This window comes from Symphodus melops (assembly GCF_947650265.1).
Source record: "Symphodus melops genome assembly, chromosome: 4".
Taxonomy (NCBI): Eukaryota; Metazoa; Chordata; class Actinopteri; order Labriformes; family Labridae; genus Symphodus; species Symphodus melops.
This window is the reverse complement of record NC_136694.1, coordinates 16,296,396-16,309,121: the sequence shown is the minus strand read 5'-3', so window position 1 is coordinate 16,309,121 and position 12,726 is coordinate 16,296,396. Positions and strand designations below refer to the sequence as shown.

The window sequence follows — 12,726 nt, the reverse complement described above, 5'->3', positions numbered from 1 at the left end:
TAAAAAGTGCGGTTAAGTGTGATTTTTAAAAAAAACTTAAAAATATATGTGTACACACATTAAAAAGTATACATATATTTAGTCATTTTATTTGACTTGTTTCATATATATATATATATAGAGAGAGAGAGAGATGTATACAAAATTTTGGCCTGCAAGAAAAAGTTATAAAGGGGGCGTATCCTACAACTTACTCCCTAACATCTGCGCATGCGCGTTGCACTGACCGCGCAGTTCCTTTCGCTCCAGACGTTTGAAAGCTGGCACGAGCAGGTCTGAACGGTTCACATTACCTGTCCATCCCACTCTGATTTAACATTTCCTGTAAAGGTAAGATCTAAAACTGCTGCATTACTCATACGTTCCGTCCTGTTCGATCCAGACGTGTTAATTGAATCGCAAAGCATGAAAAACACGCAAATCGGCTAACTTTATGGTTAGCAAAAACATATTAGCACGCTCATGCTAACACTAGCAGTATAGGACACCGGTGGCTGGATCAGTCTATTCGCTGGAGTTGTCATACTGCTTTCTATACCGCCTTAACTATTATTGTATGTTAAGTTTTTATTTTAGGACATTGGACCAAATGATAGACTTCTGTGACACTTCATATAATTAGCTCAACAACCATGTGCGTATTAACTTGTAGAAGAGTAGACAACCTCTCTGCAGCTAGCATACACAGTGGACTAACAAACAGATCTGCTGTCAGCGAGGCTAAACGAGCTAATGCCAAATCAAGGCGATGTAGCCTCTCTAGCTAAGCTAGCTGCTAGGAAGCTAATGTTGGAGGCAGGATGCATGTGTGACTGAAACTATCAAAGATGTGATCTCGGGTTTGACTTGTAGATCGAGCAGTGACACAATATTATGTTAATCACAACGCCGATGACTTGAACATTTAACTAAGCAAACACCAGGTAACATCTATCTACGGTGGTCTTTTAGAAACGACCAATGTTTCAGGTTTAATCTACGTAAAGAATGATTTCACAATTAGATAATATACCTATTAACATGTAAATCTCATTGTTAATGAGCTCTGTCTTTAGCAGATACCAGCATGGAACTAAATGATGCTAACCTCCAAAGTCTCACTGACTTCATGAGGAAAACACTGGACCCAGACCCAGCTGTCAGACGTCCAGGTAAGGCAGCTTAATGGCACAGCTTTAGCTTCAGTTAAGATTAATAAAATATACAGTTAACTTCAGTAAAACTGTTTCTTGATAGAAATAGCTCAGATTTTTTTTCATTATGTATGTTTTCCTTCTCAGCGGAAAAGTTTCTTGAATCTGTGGAGGGAAACCAGAACTACCCCTTATTACTGCTAACTCTTGTGGAGAAGTCTCAAGACAATGTGATTCGTGTCTGCGCTGCTGTTACCTTCAAGAATTACATCAAAAGAAACTGGCGCATCGTAAGTCTTCCTCGTCCTCTACAGAAAACCTGTGAACCTTAAAGTAACATGTGACATGAACTGATTCTTGTGATGTTTACTCAAAGGTTGAAGATGAGCCAAACAAAGTTTCAGATCCAGACCGAACAGCCATTAAAGCAAACATTGTAAATTTGATGCTGAGCAGCCCAGAACAGATTCAGAAACAGGTACATCCTCTTAGTTCACAATGCCTTGACTGTGCTTATTTTCAAATATGACAACCAGGCCCACTTTTTTCCCCGTTGTTTTAATTTCAACAGTTGAGTGATGCCATCAGTATAATAGGACGGGAGGACTTCCCTCAGAAATGGCCGGACCTGCTTACTGAAATGGTGACCCGCTTCAGAAGTGGAGATTTCCACATCATCAACGGTGTGCTTCGTACAGCACATTCTCTCTTCAAGAGGTAGAACTCGAATTTGTATGGTTTATAAGATTCAAGCAGAAATTATTCTCTTGCATGATTTTTTTTCTTTTTTTTTCTTTTTTAGGTACCGCCACGAGTTCAAGTCAAATGAGCTTTGGTCAGAAATTAAACTAGTACTGGACACATTTGCCCTTCCTCTGACAGAGCTATTTAAGGTTTGTAACGGCATGCAGTTCAATTACCACCACACTTACAGTAAAGTATATCAGTTGCTTTATATCATCTTACCATGTATAAATGTTTATACCCTCTTTATTGCAGGCGACTATTGAGCTGTGTCAGACTCACGCTACAGACGTTAATGCCTTGAAGGTCCTCTTCTCTTCACTCACACTCATCTCCAAGCTGTTCTACAGTCTTAACTTCCAGGTGGTTAATCTGTTTCATACTCTTCAGGCTTTTGGGCAGTTGGATCCCCGACCGTTGGCGGGCATTTGGAGAGGGGACAATACAAATCCAGTCTGCTGGCAACACTGCCTCCCTCTGCGCTGCTGTAACTCAAAGTTGGCAAGAGCCATTTGAACAGGAGCTGTTAGCTTTATAAGCTTCTCAGGTTCCATCCACTGCGATTGACTCATCAGCTGACTTCGCGGTCAGCAGTTAGGTTGAGGTTCACCGTGTGGTGGATCTTACAAGTGAATATGAGTACGACGCACATTACGCCAACTGTCAGAAAAACAATCGTTTTTTTACCACAGCATCTGAAGCTCTGAAATTTAATATCAAATCTAAATTTGATCTTGAGTCAGAAAGAGCCCTACATAATGGTCAGTTGCATTCAGTCAGATTATAGCATATCATTTGTTGGACATTTAAACTATCATTGAGAGGTGCCATGGAGTTTTCCCAACACCTCTTGTCTTTACATTTCTTTGAGACATAAGCTGACATGCTCAGCCGTGTTTAATAACTTTGTGTTTATTCCTAACGTATCCTAAATTCTCCTACACAGCAGACCTCACTCGTGTCTTCAGGTGGATACAAAGCTTTGAAACAGTGTTCCTTTGCCACAGTAAAGCTAATGTAGCGTAGCTCGATAAGGATGGCACATTAAGCTGGTGTCACCAAAACGTATTTTCCATCAACCTTCCTGCAATAATAGAATAGAAAACCTAGTTTATCATTCAACCGGTGAAACGCATCGTCCCTACTGGCCTTGAACATTCACACACCCTTCAAAGAACGTCTCTCAGCAATAGAAAAATATGTTCATCTTTTCCACAGGATCTTCCAGAGTTCTTTGAAGACAACATGGAAACCTGGATGACAAATTTCCACGGCTTACTGACGTTGGATAATAAACTCTTACAGACGAACGTGAGTTTAAACTTCTCTCCCGTGATGCATTTTGAACCCTGCTGTGTCACATCGAGTTCTGTAACACTTGTACGCGTTTATCATTTCTTTTATAGGATGAAGAGGAGGCGGGTCTTCTCGAGCTGCTGAAGTCTCAGATCTGTGACAACGCCGCTCTTTATGCTCAGAAGTACGATGAAGAATTCCAGCCATACCTGCCGCGCTTTGTCACAGCTATCTGGAACCTCTTAGTTTCCACGGGACAGGAGGTGAAATATGACTTGGTGAGTTCACTGATCTGAATACGTTTCTGTCTTTCGTTGCTGAAGTTCTCTCTCCCCTGTACCGACAATACACCTCATCTGTGTTCTAGCTGGTAAGCAATGCAATCCAGTTCTTGGCATCCGTCTGTGAAAGACCACACTACAAGCATCTATTTGAGGACCAGAATACACTCACTAGTATTTGTGAGAAGGTCATTGTGCCCAACATGGAGTTCAGAAGTGAGTAGACGCTTTCTGCTCTCAGTCATTCGCCGAGCTCATGGAAGTGTCGTCTGCAGTTGCTTGAACACAGACGTCGTACTTGCACACTGTGTTAAAACGAACCATCCTGTTTGTAATGGTCGATTTTAGGTGCCGATGAGGAGGCCTTTGAAGATAACTCTGAAGAATACATCAGAAGAGACCTCGAAGGATCGGGTAAAGATTTAGATTATCGCTCATGTAAATGGTTTACATCAACTTAAGAGTCTCTGTCCAGGCAGGAAGGGATGTCAAGCTTCATATGCATAGTCATTGTTTTTGAGTTTGTATCCTGAATATAAGATTTCAGTAGATCTTCTGCCAAGCTGAAGGTTAACAGAAGTAAGCCAATGGCATTTAATGGGTACGTTGTCGTTCCTCAGACATCGACACTCGCCGTAGGGCGGCCTGTGACTTGGTGAGAGGCCTTTGTAAGTTTTTCGAGGGTCCTGTCACAGCCATCTTCTCTGGCTACGTGAGCTCCATGCTGTCAGACTACGCCCAGAACCCCGGAGAGAACTGGAAACATAAAGACGCTGCCATCTATTTGGTCACATCCCTGGCATCTAAAGCACAGACACAGAAGGTATGATCGACTTTGATTTTTAAGTGTGTGAAATGAAAATGTGACCGCAACAAAAATATAAATGAGAGTTTTCTCATAAACAGAATGATGTACTCAGCCTTCCCATTGTCTGTTTCACCAGCATGGGATCACACAAGCCAACGAGTTAGTCAATCTGAATGAATTCTTTGTGAACCACATTCTCACCGACTTAAAATCGCCCAATGGTAAGAACACTGTCTCAGTTCTCAGTGTACTTCAGATGCACATAACAAATGATGTGTTACGACAGCTGGCTCACAAACAGACAGACAGATAATAACATTCAGCCTGTTACTGTGATTTGTAGTCAATGAGTTTCCTGTGCTGAAGGCAGATGCCATCAAGTATGTCATGATCTTCAGAAGTCAGGTAAGGAGTCGAGTTCCCCCTCCCTCACTATTAATTGACTTTCAAAATGTTAAACTGAATTCATCACAGCTCTCCCCTTCTGTTTATTTCCTCCAGCTTCCGAAGGATCAGCTCCTGCAGGCAGTTCCTCTGCTGATCACTCATCTGCAGGCAGTGAGCACAGTGGAGCACACTTACGCTGCCCACGCTCTGGAGAGGCTGTTCACAATGAGAGGCCCCAATAACACCACACTGTTAGTATGAAGAGTGGTTTAACAAAAGGGACATTGCTATTCAGTATAGTATTGCCAATCAGCTTCATTGTTTTTCTCCAACGTGAAGTTTTTGCAGTAATTGTACGTGACCTTATAGGAATATTTGGAGCAGCATGGACGATTTGTTTTAGATTTTTAAAGGAAGAATGTGCGACTTTATGATCTACTGGATGTCGCCCTTGAACACCAGCATGACACCAAAAACAAACCTCTCTCCTCTTGAGTTTACACAAAGTAGTTATCAAATTGTTGAGCACTAAGGGCAAGCGGCCGACAGAATTGTCCTTTGCTTGAGCTGCTGTGTTAGCAGACTAATGGTAGCGCTCTTTCGTTAGCTCATGGCTTCACGTTGCATGTAAATTTAGACGGACTGACCGTGATCGCAAAACTCTTACGTGACATTCAAATAAGCAGTGAGTACACAAGTTATTCATTTTTTTAATTTATTTTACTATAGTCCCTCAATTAAACAACTTTTGTACACTCAGAGGATGAGCTGGTCGGCATCTTGTCAAAGTAAACCTGATGTAAACACGTCAGAGAGATATTTATGTGTAAAATGTTGCACATTCTTTTTATTTAAAAAAAAGAAAGAAAGTTTTGTCACATCTTATCGCTGAACTGATTTTGGGGAAGAAAGAATTTAAGAACAGTTGTGACTGCTTTCACATTTCAATGGTTTGGGAATTATATTGTGTAATGCTGTAAAAAAGCGGTAAAGATGGACGAGTTGTCTATTTTAACCGATTGGGTGAAAGTGTCAATTTTCTAAGTACAATCTTTATTCGCATGCTTTTAATTTGTAACCCATCCTAAATGTTGTGAAGAAAGCCTTTTTGTTGAACCTTCTGTAAAGGGATCAGCTGTACTCTGTGTTTCTCCGTCAGTCGCTGGTAACAGCTCTCTTCGTCACAGGGTTTACATTAACTGATCGACAACAAGGCAAAGAAAATCCATGTTCACCTATTGTCCTCCTTTTGTCCAACTTATCAGGATCAGTCCTGCAGAGATGGCCCCCTTTACTGAACAGCTGCTGAACAACCTGTTTAAGGCACTTACTGTACCTGGCTCTGAAGAAAATGAATACATCATGAAAGGTAAACCTGTCCTCCATGATGTCAACACTCCCCATCAATGCTCCAACTTGACTTATTTTAAGTAGCCTCATTTTAATTTTAATTTTTTTTTGTATTTTAAAGCCATCATGCGCAGCTTCTCCCTGCTGCAGGACACCATTGTTCCCTACATTCCCCTTCTGATTGGTCAGCTCACTCAAAAGCTCCTCTCAGTCAGCAAGGTAACACACAGACTCTCTGATGGATACCGATGTAGTCACCAAGATGCTGCCTTGTTGAGAGGGACACAACTTCAACTAATCTGACATCTGTCATCTACTTTTAGAATCCGAGCAAGCCTCATTTTAACCACTACTTGTTTGAGTCGTTGTGCCTTTCTGTCCGGATCACCTGCAAGGCCAACCCCGCCACAGTCGGCAGCTTCGAGGAAGCCCTCTTCCCCGTTTTCACCGAGATCCTTCAGAACGATGTTCAGGGTTAGTAAACGGGGAACAAACACCATAGTTTTTTTTTTTTTTTGTGACTCTGCTGGTGAATACTCAATTCTTCCTGCTTCTGTCCTGTGTTTGTAGAGTTCCTTCCATACGTGTTCCAGGTGATGTCGCTCCTCCTAGAGATCCACTCCAACTCTATTCCCTCGACCTACATGGGCTTGTTCCCTCACCTGCTGCAGCCGGTGCTGTGGGAGCGGACAGGAAACATCCCCCCTCTGGTGCGCCTGCTTCAGGCTTACCTGGAGAAGGGAGGGGCCACTATTGCCAGCTCTGCTGCAGATAAAATAGTGAGTGGTGAAAGTCTACCACAGAGAAAATGGTCATGTGCAGCTGCATCTATCTTTTATTGTATCAATCCACTTTCCTCTTGTTGTGAGTGGTTCATTCTGTCACCAGTAAGATGACATTTGTTTTGCTCTCCCTCTCAGCCTGGTTTGCTCGGAGTTTTCCAAAAACTCCTCGCTTCGAAGGCCAATGACCACCAAGGTTTTTACCTTCTCAACAGCATCATCGAGCACATGTCCCCGTGAGTCCATTTACTTAAGCTGTGAGTTGTGAAATTGAATTGGCAGAAGTCTTAAATGCGTTCTGTCTTCTTTGACATGCCTAATCTTTCCTTTTTCAGAGACTCGATCGCTCATTACAGGAAACAGATCTTCATTTTGCTCTTCCAGAGGCTGCAAAGCTCCAAAACCACAAAGTTCATCAAAAGTTAGTTCCGTTGTCAGTTTACATCTGTTATCCTGTGCAACACTAGACATGTTCCCCTTGTTCCTTGTGAGTTGTGTCCAACGTTTTCTCTGCTGTTCTGTCTCTCTCAGGTTTCTTGGTGTTTATCAACTTGTACTGTGTTAAATATGGAGCTATTGCACTTCAGGAGATTTTTGACAGCATCCAGCCAAAGTAAGTGCACTTTCTGAAGAAGCCACAAGATGTTGACAGAGGGAACGTTTATAAATACATAAGCGACTGCTGTTATTTAGAGTTTTGTGTGTATCACACACTCGGCTCCTAAAAGCTTTCAAGGTGGCGCTTTGTGATGTGGTCAACTTGGATTCATAGCAGTTAAAATGGATTTCAGGGGTGACCCAGTTCAACTGTGAGAAGGAAGGTGTTTCTAAATCCCCCTAAAACATGACACCAGTGGCTTGATTTTGTATAATAAGGTTATAAGGGTAAATTATTATTATTTTTTATACAACGGATCCATTTTGATTATATTAAAGGTAATTTATTAAAAAAAAAAGAAGAAAAAGATTGTCCTCTGGAGTAAATTCAACAGTAGAGCAGAAAACAGACGGTGCAGGTCAACAGAAATTTGTGAAACAAAAATGTAAGAAAAGAAAATCATGTGTACATTTCATATATAAAGGTGGGCTCATTGTAATGTTACCAGGGGGACTGAAGCTCGCCTTAACGCTAACATTACTTGAATGATGGAAAGTTGGGTAGAGATATACATTCCAGGCTTCTGCCATCGTTTGGCCTCAGAAACCAGTGGGGCATGTCGCTGAGACTACTTTCTTGTTTTATACAGTTCAGTGTATATGCCTAAGCAAAGGAAGCATTGGCTCCTTTATTGCTCCTGCCTGCTCTGTTTCTCCTTTGACTGGCCCTCATTGTATTTCATCTACGTGTATAAACTACCCTCATGAAAATGTCTAATAGTACTTCTCTTCCTTTCTGGCTTGCAGAATGTTTGGTATGGTGTTGGAGAAAATCATAATTCCAGAGGTTCAGAAGGTTTCTGGACCAGTAGAAAAGAAGATCTGTGCTGTCGGTATTATAAAAATCCTGACTGAATGTCCTTCCATGATGGACACCGAGTACACTAAACTCTGGTGAGTTTAGTCTCGTACTGAGGTTGCATTAGACTTTCTTGCCATCCATCACTGAGACGTGTGCTGTCACAGGGTTCCTTGTTAGAGGTCTATAATTTTCGATGGCACTAAAGCATGTCTGAATACTTCATCAAATCCCCTCTGTCTAGTCAGCGTTGTATGAATCCATTTATCTTTTCTTTTTTCTAGATCTGCTTGTTCACTTGACACTTTCTTACAGCATTTCCTGCAGCGTCCTGTCTTGCTCAGTCGAGCCCCGTTGAGTTAGAACGGGGAGATGAGGACACGCTCGTTTGAGAGGAGCGGGTGGTCCATGCGTGATAGATAACGGCTACGAAATTAAAGACGAAAAGAAAAACATTTTACTGCACAGAGAGTGGTCATCTTTACAGACCGCTCCAGAAAACAAAGGACAGTTAATGGATGAAGCTTACCGTAAATTCCGGACTATAAGCCGCTACTTTTTTCCCACACTTCGAGCACTGCGGCTTCTACTCCGGTGCGGCTAATGCATGGATTTTTTATGGGGGACAATGAGCTTCTGCCGCAAAAACATTTGACTTCGTCACGTCGGATCTTAATATCAGTCATTTTGCGCTTCATGCACGCACCCTCATGATGGAAAACACACGGAGAAATACATATGATGTAGCTTTCAAGTTAAAGGCGATCGACCTGGCTGTCAAAGAAGCTAACAGAGCTGCTGCACGTTAAGATGACACTGACAGCGACAACAGAGACTGAGGAAGTGAGTAATGAAGTCATTCTGAGGCAGTGAATGGATGGACTTTTTCTTGTGAAATATATTACGGTCATCTTTTTCATCAGCCGTGTTACAGACACCGTCGGCTAGGCTTCGTATTGTAACGGTTCATGTTGTAAAGTCAGTAGTTGATAATGTGTTCATAATTCCGATTATGTGGAGAGTCAGTGAATGCACCAGCGAGAACGTGTTGAGTGGCTGTATGAGAGAACGCTGGGAGAGAGAGTTGGATTGTTACGGCAAGTTATGTGTTGCTCTCTGCTGTAAACGGCGTGGTCACGGCCGACAGTGACCGGGTTATTAAGTTATTATTTGAACGCTCTCGTCGTCCTTTAACGTCCGTACGGACGCTACAGTATTTGCAGATGTTACCGGTAGCCTACGTCTGTGTAAATAGCTCTTGTTATAGCGTGGACACCTGCGGCTTATAATCAAGTGCGGCTTATATATGTACAAATACATTTATTTACCGTAAATTCCGGACTATAAGCCGCTACTTTTTTCTCACACTTCGAGCACTGCGGCTTCTACTCCGGTGCGGCTAATGCATGGATTTTTTATGGGGGACAATGAACTTCTGCCGCAAAAACATTTGACTTCGTCACGTCGGATCTTAATATCAGTCATTTTGCGCTTCATGCACGCACCCTCATGATGGAAAACACACGGAGAAATACATATGATGCAGCTTTCAAGTTAAAGGCGATCGACCTGGCTGTCAAAGAAGCTAACAGAGCTGCTGCACGTTAAGATGACACTGACAGCGACAACAGAGACTGAGGAAGTGAGTGATGAAGTCATTCTGAGGCAGTGAATGGATGGACTTTTTCTTGTGAAATATATTACGGTCATCTTTTTCATCAGCCGTGTTACAGACACCGTCGGTTAGGCTTCGTATTGTAACGGTTCATGTTGTAAAGTCAGTAGTTGATAATGTGTTCATAATTCCGATTATGTGGAGAGTCAGTGAATGCACCAGCGAGAACGTGTTGAGTGGCTGTATGAGAGAACGCTGGGGGAGAGAGTTGGATTGTTACGGCAAGTTATGTGTTGCTCTCTGCTGTAAACGGCGTGGTCACGGCCGACAGTGATCGGGTTATTAAAAGTTATTATTTGAACGCTCTCGTCGTCCTTTAACGTCCGTACGGACGCTACAGTATTTGCGGATGTTACCGGTAGCCTACGTCTGTGTAAATAGCTCTTGTTATAGCGTGGACACCAGCGGCTTATAATCAAGTGCGGCTTATATATGTACAAATACATTTATTTACTTATTTTTAGCCGGTGCGGCTTATATCCAGGTGCGCTCAATAGTACGGAATTTACGGTACTTATTTTTAGCCGGTGCGGCTTATATCCAGGTGCGCTCAATAGTACGGAATTTACGGTATATACATAATAACATTGCGTGGCACGCCTACTCATTCACACACTGACAGTAGTTGTTTCTATGTAGTGAGACCATCACAATTAACTGATCCCATGACACCAAAAAAGCAACGGAATCCATTTTTGGATCGAATGTCTGAGGCCTGATGCCTAAGGACACGTCGAACATGTTGCTGCAGCAGTTGGGGATCAAACCCTTAACTTTCTGGTTTAGAGACAACAAGCTCCAACCGCTCCTGAATGCCTGAACAGGAGCATCATAAAAGTTTAGATTTAAAGATATATTAATCATTATTAAGAATAATGAAATGGTAAACGTAGTTAAATGAAGTCAGAGGTGTGGTGAGCATGCACTGTGGAGGGGCAGGGCTGTAACTGGAACTGTTATATGGTTCCAGCCCCTGCATAATACCACACATAGGAGCAAGGCTGTTGATTAAATCTGTTGTTTTGAATTAAACTTAAGTTCCATTCATTTCGGTCTGAATGTGTCTTTTCAGGACCCCTCTGCTTCAGGCTCTCATTGGTCTGTTTGAGTTGCCAGAAGACGACAGCATCCCCGACGACGAGCACTTCATCGACATTGAAGACACACCTGGCTATCAGACAGCGTTCTCACAGCTGGCCTTTGCAGGGAAGAAGGAGCACGACCCGATTGGAGACGCTGTCGGCAATCCAAAGATCCTTCTGGCTCAGTCACTCTACAAGCTTTCTACGGCCTGTCCAGGACGGGTAGGTTAAGCTGTTTAAACCCATGATCTGTGCTTTAATGGGACTAAAATTCCGATTACTGCCTGGCAGTGTTGGGAATAACACGTTACTAAGGAACCCCACTACTATTGGCAGTAACTAGTAACAAATGAGCTTGTTTCCATTTGCAACTCGTTGCTTTATCGCAAACAGCCTACATCAGGCGGGCGAGGTGACGCACGTCAGCACAGTAGCATCCTGGGAGTAAAGAACGTCTCACAGATACAGAGAGATGATCGTTGTGTCGAGGACAACACCAACATTATCTTCCCTTGTTCAAGTTAAACGAGAGGAATATAGTTTATGCGCAGGAATGAAAATGTCAACAAAGTACCGAGCTAAACGACAAAATGCATCTGGAGAGCCGAGTGCTGCAGATAGAGACCCCGGATCAACAGAGGGACAAGTCTGCAGACCAGGGAGGAGACTCTCCATTTAAACAGCCGGCTTGATTAAAATAGTCCGCCTGTCCCTCTGTCTGTAAGCCGGACTAATTCATTCATTTAACTTATTTGTAAAGGGACCATGTACAATCGACTGAGTATGTTGACGACAACAAGCTTCATATCGTTTCCTTCAGAGATCTAATTGGTAGAAAACCAACATATTGAAAATGCCGTGCAGCGTTATTTAAAATGTGAGCGTTGTCACAGCACAATGCTGCCACAGTAACACTAAATAATGTGACCATTAAAATGAAGGTTGAAGGGAAAATATTTAGTTATTTTTATATTGCGGTAACTCATTTCGTGCCCAACACTGCCGCCTGCTGGATTAGAACTGTACTCTGCTGCAGATGATGGGACAACAAACCAAGCAAATCAGTGATTCTTGTTTCATGTTTAAAATGCAGGTTCCATCGATGCTGACCACCAGTCTGAATGCGGAAGCCCTCCAGTACCTGCAGGGATATTTACAAGCAGCCACTGTGCAGTTGGTTTGAAACTGAACAATGGTCACTTACAAAAAAAAAAAAAGAGCCCTCGACATGTTGCAGAAGAAGCCACAGTGACCTCAGGTCACTTGACAGACCCGCGACTGCTGAACTTGACAGATTACTGGAGAAGTTGTGATTTGGCCTGAATTCGATGCTGTGATGTCTAATGAAAGTTTTTTTTAAGGGTTTTTAGAGACATGAACAAAGTCTGTCTTAACTTTTGCTGTATTGCATTAGGGCCTTTTGTTTGTTGTGTGGCGAGACAAACAAAGGATTTGGATATCAACGTATCATACATTCAGTTTATTTCAATAACTGCAGTACCATTGAACATCTGAATCACATGGGAGGGATTTCTTTAGCGCTTCTTTTGTATGTTTGAATTCATTTTTATGATAATTAAGTCTGTGGTTCAGACATATTGCTTCCTACTTTCTTTTTTTTCCTGTTGCATGTTTCCTGTCGGTTTGTTCACGTCTGGTCTTTGTTTCTGCACTGTTTGTCCATGTGAATAAAAAGAGGCACTTGTATAGATCGGTCATGTTTGCTGTCTCT

At 42.4% G+C, this 12,726-nt stretch overlaps 2 protein-coding genes across 3 annotated transcripts in view; one reads left to right on the top strand and one right to left on the bottom strand.

Annotated features, from left to right (window-relative positions):
* eps8l3a (EPS8 signaling adaptor L3a) overlaps positions 1-12,726 on the bottom strand; it is a 64,411-nt gene that overhangs the window by 49,905 nt on the left and 1,780 nt on the right. The window lies entirely within an intron of this gene.
* On the top strand, positions 216-12,703 carry cse1l (CSE1 chromosome segregation 1-like (yeast)). 2 transcript variants are annotated; one of them, XM_079340791.1, is made up of 25 exons: positions 216-330; positions 1,059-1,151; positions 1,281-1,423; positions 1,510-1,611; positions 1,705-1,850; positions 1,936-2,026; positions 2,133-2,240; positions 3,096-3,188; positions 3,284-3,451; positions 3,541-3,670; positions 3,803-3,868; positions 4,075-4,277; positions 4,399-4,483; positions 4,606-4,667; positions 4,764-4,900; positions 5,915-6,018; positions 6,121-6,218; positions 6,323-6,473; positions 6,570-6,778; positions 6,920-7,017; positions 7,117-7,202; positions 7,313-7,394; positions 8,186-8,332; positions 10,985-11,216; positions 12,088-12,703. In XM_079340791.1, exons 2-25 carry the CDS (start codon positions 1,067-1,069, stop codon positions 12,175-12,177), a joined length of 2,916 nt encoding a protein of 971 aa, XP_079196917.1. In that variant the 5' UTR covers positions 216-330; positions 1,059-1,066; the 3' UTR covers positions 12,178-12,703. The 2 variants fall into 2 exon arrangements, with proteins under 2 accessions (XP_079196917.1, XP_079196918.1); XM_079340792.1 differs by having other exon boundaries at positions 1,056-1,151.

What these genes read in the sequence shown, in the direction of transcription:
- cse1l (XM_079340791.1), top strand. Translation starts at nt 1,067, where the DNA reads ATGGAACTAAATGATGCTAACCTCCAAAGTCTCACTGACTTCATGAGG. An exon ending in GCACATTCTCTCTTCAAGAG is followed by an intron (nt 1,851 to 1,935) that starts GTAGAACTCGAA and finishes TTTCTTTTTTAG; the next exon opens with GTACCGCCACGAGTTCAAGT. An exon ending in GCTCTGCTGCAGATAAAATA is followed by an intron (nt 6,779 to 6,919) that starts GTGAGTGGTGAA and finishes TCTCCCTCTCAG; the next exon opens with CCTGGTTTGCTCGGAGTTTT.